Below are 25,194 nucleotides of genomic sequence, written 5' to 3'. Positions count from 1 at the left end.
GGTTGGCAAAGAACCCTAAAAATAAGCCTACTAGTAAAGAAAATAAAAAATTAAGAACCAACTGGCCGTCAGTCCAATCAATCATGATTTCCAAATGTCTCTGTTTAGGCAAAAAAAAACATTTTTGTTTAGTGTTATTGAAAATTTTACAACAAAACTTACCAGCCTGTTGCTGAATGGCATTGTTTACATTGTTATTGTTGCCTGATTGTCTGCATATGTTCACCAAACTTGATATAAGATTGCCTATGCTCTCTGTAATAACAAACATAACAAATTGATTGGATACATTATATGGATACCATTATTCCCAATTTCAGAGTCATCAGTTTCAATTCCTATGATTTTCAAATACAAAAAAACTAATAATGACAAACAAAATAAGATATACCTGAGATGAATAAAATTATACGACGTGAAAGTTAAATTCCCCACCTTGATCATCCATTAATAGTTGTTTCATTTCTTCACGATTCTTTGACAACTTTTGATGCAGAAGTTTGAGGCTTTCCAAAGTGGGCAAGTTGTTGTTTTGGCCATCACAGATCAGAAAGTGGTTAATTTCCTTCAAAACAAATAAATATCATATCAGCATCAATGACAAAGAATGTAGTGGTGGCTGTATAAATGGATTAAACTGTTTACAGGGGTCCCTAGTTGGAAGAATCCACATCTGGAAGATATGTTTATATCAGCTTTCTTAAACACATCTAAATATATTCTGCTGTGGATGGCGATACCCATTGGCACTGACATCGAGGAGACAACTGATATTTATTAAAAATTGGTAAAAACATGCAAGTATCGTGAATTTGCTGAAGATGGTTTGCTTTCCGGGAGATTGCTTGCTTGCTCGCGGAAGTGTGGGATGCCTCCCCGATTTTTGGGGAGACTCCTGCAATTTCTGGGGAGACTTGGGACCCCTGTGTTTATGAATCTTGCAAGTGACAATCTTTGCTTGTGTTAGGGTAAGACAATTAATTACACTGTGTCCTTGAGAAAGACACTTTATCTGCATTTCTTCTCTTCACCCAGGAGTATAAATGGCTACCTGTTGGGGTTGCCTGCTAATGTGCCAATATGGCATCAATACTTAAGCATGTGGACAAAATGACCTGGGACAACAAAGCGCTTTGTAACCTATAGGAATAGGCGCTATATAAATACTAAAATAACAATAACAACAATAACAATTGTCCTTCTGATGGAAGGTTAAGCTGCATGCGCAAATTGGTTCTATGCATGAAACACATATCAATCAGTAAACCAACATTATTAAGATTACATAAAGAGGATTCAGACACTTTTGGAAATCTTTGGCAAATGCTTAAAAAAATGTTTTACTTCACTGGGTGAATCTTAAAACAAATATCTTAATTTTATTCAGCAGTTACCATTAAAGCATTACAATTTACACATACCAAGTGCATTTTATTTACATATTCTAAACTTGGAATAAAATCTTAGTTTAAATGAATAAATAACATGAAGAAACTGATCTTGCTGTACCTCCAACAGATTGAAATTTGAACCCTTATACTTGGCTGCATCCAGTGACTTCCTCGCTGCACTCAGACAGAGTACCTCTGGCAAGGGATCAACATATTGCAAACTATCTGCCAGCTTTGTGCTGCCTTCAATCACCAGTAGATTTAACAATGCCACAGACTGCAAATAAAGGTCAGAATGTTTAAACACAACAGATACTAATTGGGATGTCTTCTTGGTTAGCAGTTCTGCAATTATAAAACATCCATCACTCCACCACATAAATGGTACCCCAATTCCTTAGTATGTGATTAAAGTATGCTTTACGGCAAAACTGGTTTTATGTCCAACATAACAATAAAAAAAAACGCTCCCAATAATGCTATGAAAAAGAGTATGAAGCAGTGGTGGTTTAAGAAATATATCATACCATATCGCATGTCCTATTGGGAGTCATGGGAGAGAGATTTTATGATTTAAAGTGGTAAAAATTTGGCTTTCAGATATTAGGTACAAAAACTTTGCTTAGAACCAGCAACCTTAAGTAGTGTCCAACGTTGTATGAAAAAAGACATAATTGAACAAACCTTAGTGCTGAGACTTGCATTTCTGTCTTGATTTGCCAGGGGAATTAGTACCCCCACGATAGCTACTGCAAGCTTCCCAAGCTCCTGAAGAAAGGTAACATCATATCTCTCATATTATACAATCTAATTCAAACCAGTCATTCAACAAATACACCTATTAAAAAGGTGTTGGGTAGCCATCTATTTTCATTACAAACTTTTGGTAGTAAAAACATATGGTTCGTAAATCAATTGATCTGTCTAACACGAAAGTTCAAACTTGTTCGGTCCAAATTAATGATTAATTTAATGTTTCAATTTTTAAAATGTTTCTCCCAATATGTAATTACATGGGTCCCAAGTCTTCCTAATTCGCGGGAGTCTCCTAGAAATCGGGAAAACTTCCGGCACTCTGGACTAGATTCTTCCAGAAAATAACCCCTCTCCCGCAAATTCTATAAATCTGCATGCATGCAAAGAAAGCTTGTTTAAACAGAGCTCCTAAAAATGACTTCTTCCAACTTCAGACCCCTGTAATTATTAGACAGAATGATATTTAAATGCAGGCAGATGGAAGAAACAAGTGTAAACACTAGACTTACCAGATGGCAACAGTTCAAAGCAACTTGACATATCTGGTGAAGTATGCCAAGAGCCAAGAGACAGGAGTTGTCATTGGTACAGCTCGATACGACCTGCAGAAGGGTGTGGATTGTATCATGAAGAACAAATGCCCAAGCTCCTCCAAGGCCGGTATCGAGCTCCTTCAGGAGCAGCGTTACAAAGAAGCGGTAGGACACCAGCAGTCTCTGCTTCTCGTGACTGCAGTGACTTTGTTGGAGATTCATTTGCAGGCTCAGTAGAATGTTCTGGATGCTGTCCTATCGATGTCATTAAAAGAAGAAAAAGAGGATTTGTTGGTCAAAAGCAACTACCAGTATTTCACCTAAAAATCCAGGAGTGACTTGCAGGACACTCCACATTTTCAAATGACAAGGCCTGAAGCCTAAAGACTACTGCACCACCACATACATTTGTCCTGGAAAATTGTTCTTTCGAAAATGGCATAAAATTAATATTGTCTTCTTTTATCACAAGATGCAGATGCAAATAATATCACAAAAGAAAACATAAAAGACTTACAGGTGACCTTGATAAGAGAGATATGAGTGTCTTCTGCGAGTTGCCATGACATGCTGTCAAGTAATCCAATGTAGCCTGGACTGTGTAGGCTAGAAAGTAGGGAGGATTAGGCTCAGGGCTGCAGCCACTTGATGGAAGGAAAAACAAGATTTGATATAGGAGACTATTGTAAATAAAAGAAAAATGATCCACAAGCTATGGTGATACATGACAGCCAATTATTGAATTAAAGATGGATAATCATTTATGATGATGTTGAAGTGCAGAACAAATGCGTAAAACCTGTTCCTTTACTTATGTAAGCTAGAGAGTGGTCAGCAGTTGCACTAGAGTGTTGGCGGTTGGTGACACTCTTGAAGATTTTGCAATTCTGTTGTGTCAGATGTTGGGACCAGCAAACATATTTCTATTTTTTTTTTTGTGAAATGCATTGATGCTTTTAGGATTATGTGCTATATAAATGGGAATTAATTATGTTTGTTGTTTACCTGTCTGATTCATTACTTTCATCATACAGCATTAGCAACAACTCAACAACAATTATGTCCAGATTACGTTGAATTAGTTGATCTATTTCCTGGAAAAAGAAAGAAAAACAAGAGATTCTAAAATTGCATTAACAGACATAATCATATGTCACTGTGAATACATGAAAGAAACGTTTGAGACATCCATTCTATACAATATGGCCTAAATGCACATTAAATAATATACACTCTTCAACAAAAATAATAGAGTGTTGCACAGTGTACAACTTACTACCAAGGGTGGCAATGAGAGTTGTTGCCACTTGTACCCAGAAGATCTAGCCTGATTTTTTTTGGCATTATATTGATTCTTATATTTAGAGTTTACAAATATACATCATCAGATAGCAACTATGTAACTTTACCTTCTTTCCCAGGACTTCTTCAAGTCTGTGGAAACATGCTGTTGCCTGCGCCTTGCGTTCGATATGAGATGCGCTAGCTGCTTCATCATCTTGAGGAACATGGGCAAATAATGGCAGGATGTGCACTATGCATTGTGGGAAGTCATCTTGTAAGAGCTGCTTAGTGGTAGTTTGAATCTCCTTTGAAATACTATCAACATCCTCAAGATTGTTGCAACACATAACCAAAAAAGGTATTATGCAATGATGGTATTTCCTGTGAAAAAAAACAAACAAATATATCTGACCTATCAGCTCACAAATGTTTGGAATCAAGAACTATTAATTTCCTACATAATTAATAGTGATATCATTTATCATCCGTTACGTTTATTCACCATTGGTTGACATTGTGCCCTCTTCTACCTTAATAATAATTGATAAGTAACAATATCGAGGATGATAAATATGTAGGTCGATTCTAGTTACATACCAAAGCCTTTCTAAAGCCAAAACAGAAAGTTAAAAAAAAAAAACATTGTAAATTAGGGTTGATCAGTCAGCAATTATAACTTTTACTATAGGTTTTATAGACTTCCATCGACAATTGGCAGAGGACATTGCGGCAGAGAGCAAAGATGGATTCATCGGCCAATTATTTTACAACAACGCATTATGTGCCTGACTTTGTAGGTAATGAAATCAATCCTTACGTGAAGAACTCAGCTCTAGTATTGCAGTTGAACAGCTGGTATGGGAAATCAAACACGTGGTAGCCTACATCCAGCCACTGGCTAATCAAGAAGCCTAGGTGTGACAGCAAAAAGTCTAGCGGTGATGGGTACTTGAGACTGAAAGCAATACTGCTTATCACCTGAACAAAAAAATATAAAAAAATTTCACTGCAAATAACCTAGTTATTTTATATTGGTGCTATATCTTTATTAATAATAGAATAATGTAGATTAAATTATTGATCAATTGGTGAAGATTCCTCTATCCGGGTATTATAATTATGTTAGCTTTTAAACTCTATAACTCTGAATTAAAACTGAAAGAAACTTACTTAAGTTTTTGATTATTTATCATAAAATATTTTGTATGGTCTGTTGTACAGTACTAACTGTTGCTGTTGTATTTTATTTAAAAAATAATAAAAATAATAATATGGAAATTAATATAGTGTACTTTGAGTCATCAAGGTAGAATAGAACAGAGCTGTGTATGTAATTGGTGGACAAAAAGTAGTTTTAAATAATTCCTTAAATGAAACAATAAAAGAACAGTATGGAGTGAATTCCAAAATATTGGTGCTGCAAAAAAAAAAATGAGTTGCCTACAGCCCGGTCCAGTTTATCAAATTTCATTTTTAAAAAATGTGACATGTCTAAATATGGTCATGATGACATCATGACCATATATAGGCACATCATGACTATATATGGGCATACAACAGTTTCTGGCAGCTGTGTGGAAAGAGAAAGCCATTGTTGGATCATAGTACAGTATTGGTAAGTGCTTACTCTGCTAATATGTGTGGTAGCCAGGCTGTTGAGCTTCACTGTCTGCACAAGGGCAAACACAGTCTTCTTCTGACTAATAACGCTGGACTTGGCAATCGTAGCTAGCATATGGAGCAAAGCAGAACTTCTGTTATGGAATTCATCACTCCATTCTTCTGTATCTTGCTCCTATGAATGATAGAAATCACAAATAGGCCTATGCTTATTGAAAAATGGAAAGCTACAACTGCTAGTGTAGTAAAATTGCATTATTACGGTAAAGCTATATTTACATTAGACATGACAACAACATGAAACAGATGCATGCAGTGTTGAAGAATACAAACTATGCGATATGTCATTGTCGTGTCGTTATCATGCCTGGTGTAAAACTAGCTTAAGATCCATCAGTTCATCCTGTTAAGTGTTCGCAAATAGATTGGAAAATTTGTAAGAGAGCATTCTGAAATTATGTATATATCAGTAGTAGTGAGTGAGATATTTACTTGGATAACCTTACAAATGCTAATTTTTACCTAAAGCATCCCTAGGAAATAATGGAATCATCAATTGCACTTATCCTCACTGCACTTTCTATAGTGATTTAAGATTATTTTAAAGCATATTTTAGAGTTAAGGGAGAAAATTTTGGTTTACCCACATTAAATAATCTATATAAATTTACATATTTGCCATATAAAAACTTCAAATAAGTTGGAGAATTGGTTACTAACCTGTTGGGGCATAGCTTCTTGGGCCTTCTGGTAAATCAAATCAAAGGAAGAGTTCTGGACATCTTTTGAAAACCAACGCACAGTTCCAGGTTCCGCCGTACATGAGAACTGGAACAAACTACAACATAAAAAATGTTTGATACATAACTCAGATTTATCTTTTTTGAATTAAAAGAAATACACAATTTAACAATTACTTACTTATTATACATAACCAATTTTGTAACATGTATTATGTGACTAAAATACTTACTACTGTATTCCCTGTGCCAGGAACATCTGGATCCGGTGGTCTGGGTCCAGAAGGAATTCTGGGAAATCAGCAATCACAGACTTATACGCGACATCACTATTGCCTATGTTTTCTTGCCATACCGACCACTTTAAATTGGGATCCAGTTGAATAAGAGTTTCAATGCATTTGACAATCTCCATTCGAACAGCAGGGGTGTACATATCAGTGGTGTTTAATTTCCTTTAGAATAGAAGAAGATTCATAACACAATTAAATTTGTGCACAGGGATGTCAAAGTGGGTATGGTTTAAAATTACAACCTAGGTGGGGCAAGAGGCAGTGGTGGCTGTAGGATATACACTCGGGGGTTAAGTTTTCTGACGGGAGGTGTGACAATCTCAAACGGAGGCCAGCAGGATCCAGCGCAGAATCCCTGGCGGTGGCCAGGAACTAATTAAAGTACCTAGTGCCTAATGAAACTGGGCATTTTTGGGTCATTTTAAGCTGTTCTAAGATGTTTTCAATTATCATACACAAAAAAATGTTTTAGATTAAAACTTTTTTTTTTCTTTTTTATCGGATCGCAAATTGTAAGAGGATACAGTACACATAGTTACTGGAGAATCAGTGATGAAATAAAAATATAAATTTTTCACGTAACTATTAAACAATTCAATTATTGCTGATTTAGACTCTATACTATGGAAATCTATAAATTGTCTTCTCACTAATATAAAGGTTGACACATTTCATTTACAGACCTGTTAATTGACAAAGGAAATATTTGAATTGAAAGCTAAAACTTTCTCCTAATGACAGTCAGAGCAATCTCACTGAAACGTCGAGACAACCAACCAGTGGTTGTACCTCAAAAACCATATTTTTACACATGGTGTACCACGTGCACTAAAAGCTTTATGATTTGTTATTGATACTTTTGCTATGCAAACTTTCAAAAAATAAAAATAGATTACATGAATATGTTTAATAGATCCAATGCATGTAGTTTAGCCTCATCCATATCTTCAGATGAATTCTCATCGACGGCGAGATGTCTGAAGATGAGTCGTATTTGCTTTAGGATCTTGGCACAAACCTCATGATTCTTTCGGTGGGTTGAAGCCATTTCTCTATAAGATATTATTAAGCAATTAGTATAGTCAGATGAAGAATATTTGAGATGAGGCTTAAATTAACAAACAGGGGAAGGGGGGCCAATCATATTATTATTATTTGCCATAAAATGACATTGTAATTATTTGAAGACATCACACTTTATAATTCGACTTTTCAATCAATCACTAGAACAATTTTATTTGATATTGATGAATACTTGAAAATCTCATATATTCAATGTGCATATGTATATGTTGAATACCCAGCAAACAACACAAGATTAGTACACAACTGAATCATGGATTGCATTTATTACTGGTAGACATATTCTGAGTGTTGAATAAAAGGTATATTGTACAGCACACAATATTTACCTTAGGAGTTGTAACACACCTTCAGCAACTGAATCATTCATATGAATATGAGGAGACGACACAAGGACTTCAATCACACAAAAACGCTGCAAAGAAAGTCAACAACTATTAAACCAGGCAGACAATCATATTTTGCCTTGCAAAAAACATGGAAAGAATCACATGACTTGTTTGATCAGATATGTCTGAAACAAGCACTATCAAATACTGTCTGTTGAATCTGTGATTTCAACAATGAAGATACCATTTTACAATGGAAGAAAGAGAATACTAGATTTCAGTATCACAAATGAAGGTTTCATTTAAAAGAACATGGTTGATGATAACACAACAATCTATCATATTAATTAAAACTCAAAGAGCAATTTTATATTAAAGAGATATTATTATTTTTTATATTAAAATCAAAATTGACTAACATATTATACTCACAGATTGCAAACCAAATGAAGTTACTTTATCCTGAAAAGTAAGAAAAAAAAAAAAAAAATTTAATTGATGAAATCAATTCTTATGACTGATAAATTTTAAGAACAATAGGCTTCAGAGTTAAGACTCTCATTAATAGAAAAAATAGAAATAATTACATATTAATTGTAAAAACATTTTAACAAGAATAGCTGGAATTTACTGGCAACACATTACATCTAAGCTATTAATTGAAAATGGTACTATTTAACAATTAAGTTTAAATATTTCATCTTTGTGAAATAAATAGTAAAACCAAGATATAATTATATTCATTCCTTATACAATTATATGACATTTATTAAATACACACTTAAAATGAACACTAATTATAAATACTGTACTAGCCTTTTGCTTCAGCTGTTCTATCAGTTTTTCCACTAAGTCTGAAGTGGTTCCTGACAAAACGTCTGGATTCAATGAGCGTATACAGCTATAATGAGCGATTAAGTTTAAACACTTAATTGTGAGCTGTTGCCGAGGAAGCAGGCCACCTTCAGATAAAATACTCTGACGTGCTGAACAGAAAAATACAAAAGCCGTTTTAATATTTCATCATTAAGTGCTTATTTATTTCTAAAACCTTAACTGTGTTGTTATGAATGTATTAAGAATGACTTAAACAACAGTTTCAGAATAGATGAGTGTGTAGCACAGATAACATTGATATGCATTGAAATTTTAAAAATGTAGTGGCAAAATGGGGGGACACATGCCCCTGTGTCTCTCCCCCCCCCCACCTTACTGGATCTGCCCCTGATATTACTGTTGAATGTAAACAGTGTAGTAATGGGATGGTTAAGTCCTTCAAATTTATATAATTATGAAGAAATATACATATCTTATTTTTGGGGATTTCAAGGCAGCGACAGGTGTGATAAAAATAAAGAAAAACATTTTTCCATGGTGGCAAGTTTGCTAAACAAAGCATAAAGAAAGTTGTCTTGTCTTCTCTTTCTTACTTAATAATGCATAGAGGAATCTTTTAAAGGCTGATGTATGTATGTATAAATCATGGAATCTGTGACATTATAAAGAATGCACTTGTAATAATATTGATAGAATAATTAAATTCACAAGATTATTCTAATTAGGCTAATCATGTTTTATGCTGAATCCTGGATTTTAATGTTGCTTTAGATTTTTTTTTGTATTTCCATCTCCATATTTTCTGAATAAATTTGAATTTAAAACTTACCTTTGACCTGTCTGTCATCTTCCTCCATGACATTGTTTGTCCCCGTATCAACATCACCAAATCCATCATCCAAGCTGTCACCAGCATCAGGTATATCCAAATCAAAGGTTGACTCATCTTCACCTCCAAAGGGGTCAAGGATGGCATGCTGCGATGGGCCACCCATGCTTCTTTGCCTTACTGGGTTCAAGATCTTGGGTGCAGACATATTACATGGATAAGAAAGTAAGTTTTAGTTTAAGTAAAATTAGAAAGGTCAACTATTGCGCGACAACATAGTGTCTACTACACCCTGTGGGGGCAGTAGACTCAAGAACAAAAAACCAAAGAGCTAAATGAATACATTAAATACTAATACTAGCCTGCATAGACATATATATTAAATTATGTTGCTACATATAATTTAATATTTAAAGAGGAGGGTGTTTCAAATTCAATGAAAAAAAAAAAAAAATACACTCTCACCTAGATTATTTGTTGACCTCTATATATGAAACCTAAAATTTTATATTTTTATTACTTTTCCTGACACTATAAAGGCCAAATCAGACATCCTAATACGACACCAACAGTTTTTAGGTCGTCATGAGAATATTAAACATGTTTAATACTCTATGAACCGACTGTCCCCGGTGCAGACCTATCGTGTCAGTGTTTAACTGACAGAGACCCGAAGCGACAAAAATTTGCGCCGGGCTGTGTCGTATGACGATATCTGAGTTGACGATATCTGAGTTGACCTTTTTCATATAGTTTCCTTATTCATTTGCTTTAACACGGATCACATTTTGCAATCTAAATGATGTTTACTATTTACCTCACTGCTTGCGATCTTGAATATGTGGTCAATAAAGCCCCAGGGTGTAGCATCTTTACATTCTGTCATCACATGTAGTACTTCAGCTGACATTCCTTTCTCATCAGCGTGTGGAATGTACAACTGTGACCATGTTGATACAACAGAGGATACAACTTCAAGTTTGGAATCGATGGTAAAATCTCTCTTCTTGCACACACGTAACAGAGTTTCCCAGGCATTCTGAAGTAATTTCTGAAAAGTAAATATAAAAGCGACCATCCAAAAAAATTATTTATATTTTTTTGTTCTGAAAACCGCCAAATTGTAAAGATAGGAAAATAATTAATAAGCTCCATTATTATAATGTATATCAGACGGGCCTGGTCTGTGACTTCTGTATCAGCCATTGACTGGTGCCTGCTACATATTCACATCATCTCAGAACGACAAGGGCTGAAATGAATATGAGCCTCTGGGTAAACAACCACTTATTGGTTTTCTAATCTCAAGGTATTGCTACAGAAACAGGACTATTCAATATTTTTATAGGGGTGTTAAGTTTGGGAGAAAAGTGCAATTATCAGCTGATTCATATGATTATTATTCACGAAATAGATAACGCTAGTAACAGGATGCCTTATAAAATCTCAGATAATCATTTCAAAAAACAAACTGATTTCTATTTCTTGAACCAAGTTCTAATAACTAGAAAAAATCACATTAATTCAAATTAAGTACCTTAAATTGTTTGTAAAGGTCACTGTCTGATATCATCTCATTTGTCATGATTTGACCTTTAAGTAATTTCATCAGTACTTTCTGGATCACAACAGCCAGTTTCAAAACATACTCTACACAGCTTTCCTATAAAACAAGAATTTGCAGTTTTTTATTTTTGTATTTAATGTTTTTACTTATTAATTATATATATCTATGAATAAAATTAGTCAGAGTATATGGCTGAAACAACATAAATAAGGTACAATAAAGTTAGATATATTTGCTATACACTCTTGAATGAGTGGAAAACCATATTTATGAACTTAAACATGAAAAAATACAAAATAAAACATAATAAATATCAAATGAAAAAAAAATATATTAAATATCTGAATGATTTGTTAGTACTTGGTGTTTTAATTTACATCATAAACAAATATGTTTACAATATACATTTATGATATAGACCTGAAGCAGGGGTAAACAGGGAGGGATCCCATAACAAGCTGGGGTTACTACAAATTTCATGTGGGGTGGGGATAATTATAAACCCCAGGTACGTATGAAATGACACTCAATACCTGAAAAGCAACAGCTTGTATTAGTTGATTTGTTGCTGCAGTCAAACTGTCCAAAACCATCTTCAACACTTCTTCATGAATTCTCTTGGGTCCTTCTTGAGTCTTACATTTCATGGTTGCTTTCTCTTCTTCGCCACCATTACAGATGAAGTCTGATTTGAGGTAGAGGCGTGCAGCCTCTTCCAAGTCATCATCCACATAGGTCTTGGACTTGATTGGCTCATCAATGCTGGGAGTCCGATGCAGTAATGACACAAGTACATCAGCAAAAAGATTAGCTGGCACACTAGAATAATAACAATAACACCACAAGGAAATCTATTATTGTGTAAAGAGATGACAGCAGAACTGATTTTTATCAACAGATATTATAGCAACAGTAAGCAGCTAAATATGAAATAGAATCTTTTCGGTAATTATAATTATCATACACATTTTAATAGGTACACAATTTAACATATTTTTTACATATGTGGACCATGTAATGGAAAGCTGTTGAACTCAAGGTGGACACTTGACAGATTGATTGATCAAAATGGTCATTTACAGTGGCGGATCTAGGTATTTGAAATTGAGAAGGCCCAGGGAAGGACTTTCACAAATAAGGGTCTGTACAACCATGGTGGCTGAGGTAAAAAAAATTATGATTATGCACATCTCAGACTTAAATTTTAATGTAATTTTGTTTTTTTCGCCATTTGTTTTATAATTTTTAAAAATTTTGTGAGAATTCCACTGATTTAAAACATGGAAATTATTTACACAATAATATTTTATGCATTAATAATGCACCACTATCCATCAAAGACATCATGATGCAATAAGTTATCTAGAAAATGACAATAATATGAACTTACAGAATTCAAAACAGAAAAAAAAATACCTCGAAAGTGTCTTTTGTAGGATATGAGTATCTCCGTAGTCGTCAGAATCTTGTACACTAATGAGCCAACGAACTAACTGACACCTTAGAGGAAACGCTGTGTCTGTAATGGTTTGATCCACAAGTGCCTGGTAATTCTCAGGGAGAGAGGTCTTCTGCAGACAGATGGCTAAGCAGCTGACCGATGCACTGCAATGTTAAAACAATCTACAGTTTGAATGTATTTACAACTAAGGAAGAGAATGAAAACATACAGAATACAATATTTACAAATACACCAAGGGGTTAAACCACAATAATGCCTATGTTAGCAAAAAGACTGAATTTGTAGGAACAAAAAATTACCTTTGACAAAATAAGTATCTTTTTTACTTGGAATATTTTATAATTTCTACAAATTATTGCAAAAAATTGCTAATTAATCTGGATTAATATCAAACCATGCATTAATGGAAATTGAGTACATGACTTAAGTTCGAAGTCAAATGATGATGTCACAATATATTATATGATAAAGAATTTTGTACAGAATAGTACCCACCTGGTGGGCTGGGTGATGCCAGGAATGAACAATCTCCATTGGTCCTTATCCAAAGTTACAAGGTCACATCTTAGTAACGTACATAATAAATTGTACGCTTGATTCTGTGTTCCATGTGGTGATACACTCCTGTAAAAAAATTATATACAAATATCATATAATAAACAAACTTCGAAAACTTTTATTTCTGACACTTTCTACCATGGTCTGCATCTATAAATCTCAATTCTGGTTGCCTGGTTGGCATACTGTATGTTCTACAGGTTTTTTTTTTAAATTATGATTTAATATTTCCTTTACAACTGACCTTACTGCCGAAGATCCTGTAGACCAGACCTTATTCCATAATGGTTTCAATCTATCTGCTATTGAAGGCCTTGGCTGTATAGCAATCTGAGATACGGCTAATGCTGATAAACACTGCAACAACCAAGTCTGAACCTCAGATCTGCACAAAATACAAAAACAAAACAATATGAATATGGTAACTTGGTTACAGGTAAACCATAAACATTTCACACATTGCATTTAACTACAGTAGAACTCCTACGTTGGGACCCCATCTAGTAAAGGGACCCCCCATTAAAGGAAACCACTATTAAGGGACATCTCTATTAAGGGACATCTCTATTAAGGGACATCCCTATTAAGAGACACAATACACAACCTGCTGACTGTATACATACTGCTCAATAAAGTAGTAGTTCTATAATTATTGCAATTACCTTTTGCATTGGAGTCTGGCTTGGAGTAATGTATTAAGCAGCAATGGAAGCTCTTCCTTTGGCAAGCTGTCTGGATATTTTTTCAAAATGGCAGTCAGAACTTGAAGCCTAAAGTTGTAATCCAAGGCTTACAGTCATTGAATGACAATTTGTTTGTTTAAATATTTAATGTACTCTTTTAATTAGTAAAATTTTGATAACAATAATGATAACGGTGATGATGACGATGAAGAATGTGATGACAACGAAGACAAAAAACAAAAACAATATTAGGAATATCAACAATATTACAATTAATGAAATAAACCTAATGACAATAATCATAATACTAATTGTTTAGTCATTATTTTATATATTTTCTTGTTAATTACAAAAACAATCAGAAATTCATTTTGCTCTGGTGATGATGCAATATACTTCTATCATGGTTGATAACACACAGTGCATACAGTACATCTAAATATTAAGTAATAACAATTAAACAATTACCATGCAATTCCCTGTAATGTTGATGCTTGCTCAGAGAGAATATCTGAGAGCACCTTCCAGCAAGACTCTACTCGGCGCCTCTTGGGTGCGGTCCCGCCCTGAGTTGCACCAAACTGACTACAGGTGCTCAACTGAGTTACCTCAAAGACATAGTTACTGTGACAGGTAAACATCTAATAAATAAAAAATAAAAATAAACAGGTAAAGCCCTGTCCAGGTTTATTTCTTTGACAAAAAACTGTTGTATGCCCATATATAGACATGATGGGTCTATATACTGTATGGTCATTATGAGATGTCATCATGACCATATTTGGGTATGTCACATGTTTTTGTCCAATAAAATTTGATAGTCTGGAGAATGCTTTAGAATGAATGGTTTTGATTGGATGACACGACTTATAAATCCTGACCTATATCTGCATCTGAATCTGTTTGGTTCTGCACAAATGTCTGGTGTGGCTATCCCGTGCAGTGTGTAAGCATGGGGTCATCAACAATATATAATTACATTTTAAAATGGGGGCGCAGCTGTTAAAATAGTCAATATCAAGCTTCTCAAGATGGGACTTAAATAGGAAATATATAGCGGATTTATCTTTTTGTTATAAAAACAGCAAGAGAAACTATGTCGGTTTATTGATTCTTTTTTCAGAGAAATCTGAAGAATTCCGCATTTCTTTGCTTCTAGATGAAGCTAAAATCCTGAACCTAACATCTAAACAATAAAATTCAATATATATAGATAAAAAATCATGGTATAATAAACACGGAATATTCTTAAGAACTACACACAAACATAGAAATTTTAATCGTCCTCAAATATCTATTATATCTTAGCTTTGTACTGTTCTTATTTTGTAATATTATGTCCTAAAAAAAGAGTATTTAAAAGCTGTACATTAGACTTTCAAGTGAATAATTAAATGATATTGAATGTAAAAAATGAAGGAATAACTAAAAATCTTTTGCTAGCACATGGTGTAGCTTACTTGATAAAACACATCAGTGGCAAGAGCAGCTAGGTTGGCATCTAAGGTAAACCCCTTTCCGCTATCAGAAACAAAAAATTAAATTCATTTAGTATCTACCATCAGACATATACTGTTTAGATTTACTAGATAATTATTCATTAGGCCAAAATAATATTATTAGTCCCAATATTTGGATAATTTTCTTATATATTTATGTGTTCGTTTAAATATTTCTATATTTGTTATTTACATTTGTCATAAATGCATCGTAAATGCTGTCTAAGACGCCCAACATAAAGTGACCACCTCATGTTACTTATGAACACATACATATATGTATATTTTATTGCATTACAATTATAAAATATTATTTTTAACAAATAATATAATAACAAACTTTATTCTTAGTAGTAAAAACCGAACGATTCGAATTTTAAACTACAAACAAATAACTTCAATTTTTGATAATTGTCTTCACCTGGTTGTCTTTAATTTGGCCTTGCTGCTTATCTGGCGAATTTCTTCATAGATGGCTTTGTACAAACTGCTCACTTGCACCTTCAAAACAAGAAAAAAAATTAATAAGTAAATACATTTTAAAAACATATATATTTACAAACTTGAGGATGTATAAAAATATGGGTTAAGGCCAATTTGAAGAAAACCTTTTGAACTACACCAGGATTGAACCAAGCATTTGTGGTTTGAAAGGCAAGCACCTAAACAAGTTAAAAATATCACTGACATGCAAATAAGGTATTTCCTCATTACATGAATGCACAGTGGCAAGGGATGGACGATTCCATTATTTTTTAGGGGTGTTATAGTTAAAGGAATAATGGCAATAATAGGCTTATCCAGGTAAGGTATTCACAAAATAGATTTAAGTTTTGTCCACACTATCAAACTTTGTGACAAAAAATGTGATATGCCCATATTTGGGTATAATATGACATCATCATTCCCATTTATGGGCATATCACACAAATTTGTCACATATAATTTTATAGTGTGGACAGCTAAGCTTAAACGCATATATCTTAAAGATATCAGATATATTTTTTTTAAAGAAATATGAGTTGTCTTTTTTGAAATAAATCACCAAAAACTAATGGACATGAACAAGTTGGTTGTTCCAGAGTGCATAGTACAGTAGTATTTGCTGAGATTATATATTAAGATGACAATTATTCAAACGGTCATAACTTTGCTTCCAGACACCCGATTGAGTTCATTTAACTGTCATTTTAAAGTAAATGATATGTTCTATGCCATTATAACAAAAACTCATTTTGGTTTGAGGACAAGTTTACAGCCTGTTTGTGAGCTTGGGTCACATATTTGCATATTTTTCTTATATATTTATTTGTTTATTTAAATATTTCTATAATTATTATTTACATTTATAATAAATGCATCGTAAATGCTGTCTAAAATGCCCAACATAAAGTGACCTCATGTTACTTCTGAACAGATTCATAAACGTATACATTGATATTTTATTGCATTACAATATCAATTATGAAATATTATTTTTAAGACATAACTTTATTCTTAGTAGTAAAAACCAAATGAGTCGAATTTTAAACTACAAACAGTTAACTTCAATTTTTGAGAATTGTCTTCACCTGGTTGTCTTTAATTTGGCCTTGCTGCTTATCTGGCGAATTTCTTCATAGATGGCTTTGTACAAACTGCTCACTTGTGCCTTCAAAACAAGAAAAGAAATTAATAAGTAAATATATTTAAAAAACATATATACAGGTATTTACAAACTTGAGGATGCATAAAAATATGGGTTAATGCCAATTTGAGGAAAACCTTTTTAACCACACCAGGATTGAACCAAACATTTGTGGTTTGAAAGGCAAGCACCTAAACAAGTTAAAAATATCACTGACATGCAAATAAGGTATTTCCTCATTACATGAATGCACAGTGGCAAGGGATGGACGATTCCATTATTTTTTAGGGGTGTTATAGTTAAAGGAATAATGGCAATAATAGGCTTATCCAGGTAAGGTATTCACAAAATAGATTTAAGTTTTGTCCACACTATCAAAATTTGTGACAAAAAAATGTGATATGCCCATATTTGGGTATAATATGACATCATCATTCCCATATATGGGCATATAATTTTATAGTGTGGACAGCTAAGCTTAAATGCATATATCTTAAAGATATCAGATATATTTTTTTTAAAGAAATATGAGTTGTCTTTTTTTAAATAAATCACCAAAAACTAATGGACATGAACAAGTTGGTTGTTCCAGAGTGCATAGTACAGTAGTATTTGCTGAGATTATATATTATATATATATATATCATTACCTTCCATGTGTCCGGATCACTTGCATAAGACCCTTGCTCTGCTGAGGTCGCTCCTAATGGATGGTGAACAGTCAACTGAATACGCATGAACTCTATTAATTGACACTGTCAACAAAAACATAAATATATATACTGTATATAAATAATCAATAAGCGCAAAACAGGTTTGCATAAGTACCCCCTGACTTATATGGCGAGATGAATATACTGTAGGCTAATACTAGGTGACCTTTGACCTTGAAGGTAATAATTCCTCTTGCAGTATCATTTGCACATGACTATATCATACAGTAGCTATGTGGTGGTCCTCCGCAGGTTATATCATGGGTGTAAACACAAAAAAAATGCTACATAGCTAAAACAAAATGGTGGCTTATTACATTACAAACTTTGCTTGCAATTAGCTTGTAGTCTATGTCAAAATTAAAAACAATGTCAATTAAATTTTACAGTGAAAGCAATATATTTTATATATTAATTATGTTTGAGTTATTTTAAGAACAATTTGTATGTTACATAATATTACCTTAATTTCAGTAGATGGGTTTCGATTCCAGATATAAAGAATTGTTGGAAACACATGTTCACCTAGGTTACACAATTGCCTCCGACAATTATTCATTACATAAAATGAAAACTTGCTAAGGGCAGAGAAGATCTCACACGCTAAGCTGCGAGCCTTTTCGTTCCTTAAATAACAAGAAAATAAAGAGTGCTATACATATCTTTTACCATTGGCTATCATATCAAAGTGTAGAGTGTATGTTTTATGCATGATTTTGTAATTTCTGCGGAAAACAGACCTTGGTGGTTTTTGGAGCGTCAATAAATTTTGAATTAAATGTGTAAAAAACAAATTATTAAAACCGGTAAAACCAAAATTATCAAAGGCTACAAATACAGAATAACACACAAACTTACTTCATATCTGGTATGACATGAGAAAAGAAACGGAACAATCGTCCTTGATTAATTACGGATTGGCCAACGGACTCCGCAATCAAAGCATGAATGGTCCGTCCTAACGCATCCTTGCTGATACTACAATCAGGATCTCTAAATGCGTTGGTGCACTTTTTAATCAAATCTAACAGGAAAAAAAAACAAGTAAAATCTGCCAAAAACAAACAAAATACATTGATATAATGCAATTATATTAACTTGATATTGAATGTACACTGATCTTATAGTTGAGAGCCCAAAATGTAGCATAGACTGCTCCCAAGAGTGTTACACTGTGCAAATATGTTAGCGAAAAATCTGAAACCTCTGAGAAAAGAATATCTGTGCGTCATCCAGGTTATGCTCGGAAAAACTGCTCGAATGGTTATATAATTACCATCAGGATTAAACTAGATAATAACAGCATGCTAGGCCAGAGGCAATACTAAATAAACATTTAACCGATTTACCGAATGCTCTCTAGTGCCTGCGAAAATAAAACTTACAGTAGGGCCTATTCTACATTATTAGCTCCCTCACATCATATTTAGAAGGAAATCAAAGTTACCAATTTTACCATTGAATATTAATTTATACATATGTTCAACCACAATCGTTTGATATTAACATAAAATACAAACAATAAATACCATTCCAATCTTTTTGTTTCAACACTGTGACATATTTCTGGCTTCTTAAAATATTCTTATAAAGAACATGAACTGCGTCTTCACCAAAGGCATTTCTTAAGAATTCATCAGATAATATTGTGAAAAGATACTCCACAACGCTGTCACATTTTAGTCTTTCTTTTCCTGCAAAAAATGAATCAAAGAAAAAAATATTTACAGTATAATTTTTATTAAATGTCAATCTAATACGAGTTACAACAAGCAAAACTGTGCCCTGTGCACGCGAAAGAGCCCAGGAAGGATACCCTGGTGTTGTGCAGAGGGCAGACAAACAATGCTGTTTTACTGTGTAAAGGCACAAAACAGACAATAGACAACATGAATTGAGCATCAGGGACAAAGAATATTAATAAACACCAGGTGCCATGAGCTTGAGGTTTGACAGATACCAGCGCTATATAATTAATTACTATTATTACCAGATTTCCAAAACTATGACATAAAAACCAAAAAAAATATTGATGGTTTTCAATTTTTTTTTTGCAGAAATGACGCTGCTCTTTAAATTCTGGTTCATGTTATGATCCTTGTGTGTCCATGAATTATTATTTTTTAAAAATTATCTTTAAAGGCCTGTTCAGAGTATAAAATTTAATTTGATCCAAAAACTGTTGTACGCCCATATACAATCATGATATGCCTATACATCCCTGTTATTCAACGCGGGCCAAATCCGGCGGGCCAAATCCTGCGAGCCAAAGATTTTGATCCGGCCCGTGTGACATTGCTAAATATAAATCATTTTCCGGCCCATTTTTAGAAAACGTTTTTCTGTTTACAGAAACACCACCTTGGCACCCCTACTCTAGCATTGTTTACAAGAGTATGGCTTTTCCTGAGTGTAGCTTGCTGTATCTAGTGGTGTAGGATATTGACACGGGGAGAGGGAGACTAATGGATTAAATCGGCGCTGATATGATGCGATGTCTACCATTTGCGGTGCCAGAAGGCTAGGGGGCATGCATTCTGTTGAAAACACTGCTTTGAAAACCAATTGTTTAAAGTGCCATTTCCAGGAATCTAGAGATATCTCGTTAACAATTTGCTCACCTCAACCCCAACCACTGGTGAGAGGATATTTTTGTGGTAATAATTTCAGAGTAGGAGAACCTGGAGTGCAACATTTTTTTTTTTTTCTAAATTTTAAAATAAAATGGGGAAGAAAAGAAAATTATATTAAAATTTTGAGAGTGCCATTTTCAACCGTCTAGAGGTACCCTTAATCATAAATTTTTTGACCTCAGCCCCAACCATGGACATGGTGGAGCTGTGGTATATTTTCTTCCCTTGCCCATTCTATTTTGAATCCACCACTGTAAAAGAAAACGGGTGGGGCTAACATAGAAAAAGGTCAGTACACAGTTTATGTCGGCCCGCCGCTGATCTTAACAGATTGGAACTGGCCGCCAGCTTAAAAAGGTTGAATACCTGGGCTATATGGCATGATGTGATGTTATCATGACCATATTTAGGCATGTCTGATGATTTTGTCAAAACATAATTTGATAGTCTATGACTGGGCTTAAGATGAGCTATTTCTACTACACCAATGTCATTAGCAATAATTCAGGACTTACTTCCATTGGCAACTTTAATGATCCATCTAAACAGTGATCCTAAATCCTTTTTTCTTTTATCTTGCGTTCTGGCAGTTGTTGTTGAGCCTATCAGATAACAAGGAATTCATCATAAAGTTAAAGCCATTGACTATCATTTTAGCACGACCACTATTCAGGAAATTCAGGGGAAGACCAAGAATTACATTGCCAATCACCTTACATAATGACCTCACAAAACTGACAAATCTCAGCTAGTTAACATCATTATAATCACAAATCACTCAAGAACACAAGGGACTTAAATGCATTAAATGAAATAGCAAAAAAAACGGTCCAGACTGGAGACGACTAAGAAACATTAGTAGATCAGCGAAGGTAGAGATGTTGAATTGACTTCTCAGCAGAACAGCAGCAACATCATCATCATATCATCATTATAAAGTTATTTCTTTTTATTTTGTCACAAGTTCCTCTGTTTCAGATTTAAGCCTCAAGTTATCCCCACACCTGAATAATATTTTCTTTGGCTTTCAGCCTTTGATTTTACAGCATATTTATACTCATTCTTTTTTTTTTTTTTCAATCAGGAACTCACCACTGTTTCTAACCCATGGGTTTGGTGACCCATCCAGCATGAGCTGATTATAAGGGCCCTCAAAACCAAAGGATACACCAAAAAAGTAAGCATACTGAAATTGTTCAAAATTAAATGTAAAAACCAATGTAATTTTATTAACAAGTATACATCTTAACAAGTAAAACACCTTAATTACAAATAATAAAAACCTGTCTGTATCTGATTTGTTAAATAACAAATAAATAATAACATTGACAAAAATAACAATAACAAAACAATAATATACAAATGACTTAATTCAAACATACCAACTTTCATTTTCTGGATAAGATCAGCTTCTGAAGAAATGTATTGCTGAATACATCTGAACATTACGTTCCAGTTGAGTTCGTGCTTCTTGTCGGAGGAGTCATCTAGTGCAATCTTTACTCTATCTTTCATCAGCTCTTTCCTAATTGTTTCAAGACCCTTCTGCAACAAAAATAGCAAGACTTTATTATAGTTTATACGTAGGTATTTACAGTTTTAACATTGGGATGTACTGTAGTTATTGTGGGTGGGCCACAAAGCCTTGAAATCTTCCACCCAGTCTAAACCAATTTCATGGCCCTCCACCCACCTTTATTACCCCTTTGCCCATCCGAAGAATTCACTTTTTTTAATTAGAGTTTACATATGTCATCACCCACACTTAGTTTTCAACAGCCACAATCCTGTTAACATCATTTATAGTCTTGTTTAAACGGCAGATCACCGTAAAGATCGCGTTTATCCGTTGACATAGGTGTTAAGTGGCCATGTAAACGGATCAGTAACCGCAATGATCTACACAGTTACCTCTGCATCACAGCTGTGTTACCATAGACCATCAGCATGATCTTTATGCAAATTAGCTGTTGTTTGACCTGTGTGAGTCATCGCTGGACGTCACTGTTGATAAACAGCGTGAATACCATTATTATCATTTGATTAATTATGTTTTTATCAATTACATACATTTTAAAACTTCTTTGACAAAGGGTTTCAAAACAAAACAAGCAGCAATGCGGCCAATTTTTTTCAAGTCAGTTTTATTCATGTGACTACCTGGTACAACCGATAATTTTTTTATCGTGTAGACACGCGACTAGAGATCATCATTGTTACCTATCTTATAGCAAACACCCAGTAAACAAGGCTTATGTTGAGCTTCAAGTACAAACAAAACAATAAAAAACCAGAAATTACTGTAGTTAAAACAAAGAAACATATTACCTTCCTCTGGGCAGCTTTGCCATCTCCAAGTTGGTAACATGCAGCACGCAAATGAGTCAGTGCTTCACTCATAATGAAAACTACTGTACTACAGTATGTTGTAATATGAAGAAAAATGAAAAGTTTTAATTTGCAGTATATTTTCTAAAAAATCTATTTAGTTCTGTAAGTAATACAGTTGAACTTGCCGTCAAATTCAAAATGCCATTGAAAAAATGTACGACTTACATAAAATTTGACTTACGGATCCATAATTAATGGAAAACACAACAATTTGGCATGTAAAAGAAGATCGACTTAGAGATGATTCGAGTTAGGCAAGTAGATACTTGAGCACTCTATCTACATAGTATACCTATAAAAAATGATCTGGAAATTTATATTTGAGCATGCATTTGTCACATCACAGGCACTAGTTAAATTCAAACTTAAGAGCAATGAAGTTATATTGAACAAGAAATCGATGTTTACTATCATTTTGGGAAAAACCTTACCAGAAATACCAGATTTAGAATAGAAGGTTACAATACAAAGAAAGTTGTACCAAAGCCTAGCTGGCATAAATTATTAATGTTTTTTGTGGTCATTAGGCCTACACAGGAGTTTCAAGTTGGAAGAAGTAGCTTCTTCCTAGCAGAATCCATTTGCACACGTCAAAAATTAAGTGCAGATTTTGCCGAAAATTTGGCTTTGACACACTGTAATCTTAATACCAACCAAGGTATTAGGCTACCGTACTGTAAAGATTTTTAATTGCATGGATGACCTCAAAAGCACTAGGAAAATTGGTGCGCAGAATCGTAATTATTGCATAATACATTATTATATATTAAGATTAGTTCAAAGCCTAATTTTTGGCAAAATCTGTGCGGAATTCAGCCCTTATTTTCCAAAATGTGTGGACAGATTTCTAGGCAAATTTTTTGCGCAGAGGATATATACAGTCTGGTTAAGTTAATATATCGTGGATATGCAGTAATTTTTGCTCACCTATTTCCAAAGCATTTTTTCGTGCAAATTTCGACTGGTTTTTAAGGTATAATCCATGCAACTAACAAACTCTACAGTATGTCAGGTGGTTGCAAAACCTCTGAATGAAGCCTGCTTGAAATTGAGCTCTAATCTGAAGAATAACAGGCACTAAGGCAGGCCTAACATTAGACTGGGTTCCAGTCCCTAATCTTTGTCTTATCAGTTGAAATGCTTAAGAATAAATCGATTTTGGCACAAATGGCGTTCAATATTACTTATTTGCATGGTGTTCCATAGTATACTTTTTCTCAATTCTCATCAAAAAAGTTTCTCAACATAAACTGACGCTGGTGGCGCTTTCCGAAATGCGCTAATGTACTACGAAAAATCCATAAATTAGAGACTTGTGGCAAGTCTAGCCTAGCCTATGCATGCACTGTTTTACTTCCCAGCTCTGTCTAGTAGTATACCCTACCTAGGCCTAGGTTATTATTAATAAGAGGTCAACATCAGTTAGAGTAGAATAAATCAGGGCATGCCTGGACTAGCTACGCTAGCCTAGCTTCTAACTAGGTATATGAATGAATGACCTTCTTTCTTTTTCTAGCCTACCTACTACTAGGCCTAGCCTAAGTAAGGTCCTAGCCTAGCCTCTAGCTTGGCCCCTTCCTAGCTTAGCTAGCTAGGCCTAGGCGTTTTATTCCCTAGGCCTATACTACGTATTGTACCAGTGATAAAACTTTATTAAGTTCGATTAAACAAGCTTTCAGAAGTTTAAATTTATACCAAAAAATGAAAATGATCTAAATAATGAAATTCATCTCCCACTTCCAACAAACATGACATAGGCCTATGTCATTCACCATCAAACCATGCCGCAATGCTCAAAGTTGTTTTGATCAGTTTTTGATTGGAGGGTGCCCTCTACGGCAAAAACAACGGATAGAGCTTTTCCGGTAGCTCAAATCCTTGTGTTTTTCTGCGCTGATGGGTGTTTTGTGGATGAGCAGAATGACGTCAGATGAATCTTGTTTGTGCGCACTTTTTCTGCGCATAGTAACCAAACAAGAGTGCTGTTTTAGGAGGGAAGAGCAAGAGTATTTTTGACACCTTTTTAATTCGATTTTGTTGCCATCAGACCGAATATGACTACATTTAGAGTATGTTTTCACTTTTATATTTGAACATTATTGGCCATATATTTTGGCCAAACTGTTCCTGCCACCAAGTTTTGTTTGTTCATACTACCGTTCATACACGGTACAGTAAGTAAGCTAAGAGTTAGTGAGTGAGTGAGTGAGAAAGCCTAGCCAACACACCAGTGGCAGGTGTGGGGTTATTGCTGTATTTTAATTTATTATAGATGGACTCTGGACTCTGCTAGTAGTAGTACTAGCCAAGGCTATGCTAGAACCCTACATACATGAAGCTAAAAAAGCCTAGGCCAGACCAAGGCA

At 34.2% G+C, this 25,194-nt stretch overlaps 2 protein-coding genes across 2 annotated transcripts in view; one reads left to right on the top strand and one right to left on the bottom strand.

Moving 5' to 3' along the window:
- The window catches only part of LOC117123769 (serine-protein kinase ATM-like), a 49,728-nt gene extending 25,075 nt beyond the window's left edge, over positions 1 to 24,653 (bottom strand). Inside the window, exons 1-35 of the mRNA XM_033269781.1 lie at positions 24,524 to 24,653; positions 22,766 to 22,853; positions 21,820 to 21,982; positions 20,953 to 21,039; positions 19,334 to 19,498; positions 18,663 to 18,828; positions 18,268 to 18,430; positions 17,742 to 17,846; positions 15,886 to 15,965; positions 15,426 to 15,486; positions 14,434 to 14,606; positions 13,945 to 14,052; positions 13,527 to 13,667; positions 13,220 to 13,348; positions 12,679 to 12,867; positions 11,796 to 12,081; positions 11,233 to 11,358; positions 10,513 to 10,746; positions 9,696 to 9,888; positions 8,846 to 9,015; positions 8,462 to 8,491; positions 8,030 to 8,115; positions 7,514 to 7,669; positions 6,558 to 6,779; positions 6,305 to 6,422; positions 5,592 to 5,759; positions 4,782 to 4,942; positions 4,090 to 4,345; positions 3,686 to 3,774; positions 3,198 to 3,324; positions 2,657 to 2,935; positions 2,076 to 2,159; positions 1,510 to 1,668; positions 436 to 565; positions 163 to 255 (exon numbers count right to left, since the gene is read on the bottom strand). Of these exons, the coding sequence (XP_033125672.1) occupies positions 163 to 255; positions 436 to 565; positions 1,510 to 1,668; positions 2,076 to 2,159; positions 2,657 to 2,935; positions 3,198 to 3,324; positions 3,686 to 3,774; positions 4,090 to 4,345; positions 4,782 to 4,942; positions 5,592 to 5,759; positions 6,305 to 6,422; positions 6,558 to 6,779; positions 7,514 to 7,669; positions 8,030 to 8,115; positions 8,462 to 8,491; positions 8,846 to 9,015; positions 9,696 to 9,888; positions 10,513 to 10,746; positions 11,233 to 11,358; positions 11,796 to 12,081; positions 12,679 to 12,867; positions 13,220 to 13,348; positions 13,527 to 13,667; positions 13,945 to 14,052; positions 14,434 to 14,606; positions 15,426 to 15,486; positions 15,886 to 15,965; positions 17,742 to 17,846; positions 18,268 to 18,430; positions 18,663 to 18,828; positions 19,334 to 19,498; positions 20,953 to 21,039; positions 21,820 to 21,982; positions 22,766 to 22,837 (4,969 nt within the window). The 5' untranslated portion in view covers positions 22,838 to 22,853; positions 24,524 to 24,653. The remainder of the gene's footprint in view (positions 1 to 162; positions 256 to 435; positions 566 to 1,509; positions 1,669 to 2,075; positions 2,160 to 2,656; positions 2,936 to 3,197; positions 3,325 to 3,685; positions 3,775 to 4,089; positions 4,346 to 4,781; positions 4,943 to 5,591; positions 5,760 to 6,304; positions 6,423 to 6,557; positions 6,780 to 7,513; positions 7,670 to 8,029; positions 8,116 to 8,461; positions 8,492 to 8,845; positions 9,016 to 9,695; positions 9,889 to 10,512; positions 10,747 to 11,232; positions 11,359 to 11,795; positions 12,082 to 12,678; positions 12,868 to 13,219; positions 13,349 to 13,526; positions 13,668 to 13,944; positions 14,053 to 14,433; positions 14,607 to 15,425; positions 15,487 to 15,885; positions 15,966 to 17,741; positions 17,847 to 18,267; positions 18,431 to 18,662; positions 18,829 to 19,333; positions 19,499 to 20,952; positions 21,040 to 21,819; positions 21,983 to 22,765; positions 22,854 to 24,523) is intronic.
- An 87-nt stretch (positions 24,654 to 24,740) lies between these two features.
- LOC117123778 (c-Myc-binding protein-like) overlaps positions 24,741 to 25,194 on the top strand; it is a 3,033-nt gene continuing 2,579 nt past the window's right edge. Inside the window, exon 1 of the mRNA XM_033269792.1 lies at positions 24,741 to 24,897. Coding sequence (XP_033125683.1) covers positions 24,883 to 24,897 — 15 coding nt within the window. The 5' untranslated portion in view covers positions 24,741 to 24,882. The remainder of the gene's footprint in view (positions 24,898 to 25,194) is intronic.

This window comes from Anneissia japonica, unplaced genomic scaffold (genome assembly GCF_011630105.1).
Source record: "Anneissia japonica isolate Jap-2015-1 unplaced genomic scaffold, ASM1163010v1 scaffold25213_len355544_cov161, whole genome shotgun sequence".
NCBI classification, from domain to species: domain Eukaryota; kingdom Metazoa; phylum Echinodermata; class Crinoidea; order Comatulida; family Comatulidae; genus Anneissia; species Anneissia japonica.
Note: the sequence above shows the minus strand (reverse complement) of the source record. Positions and strands in the feature narration are given on the sequence as shown.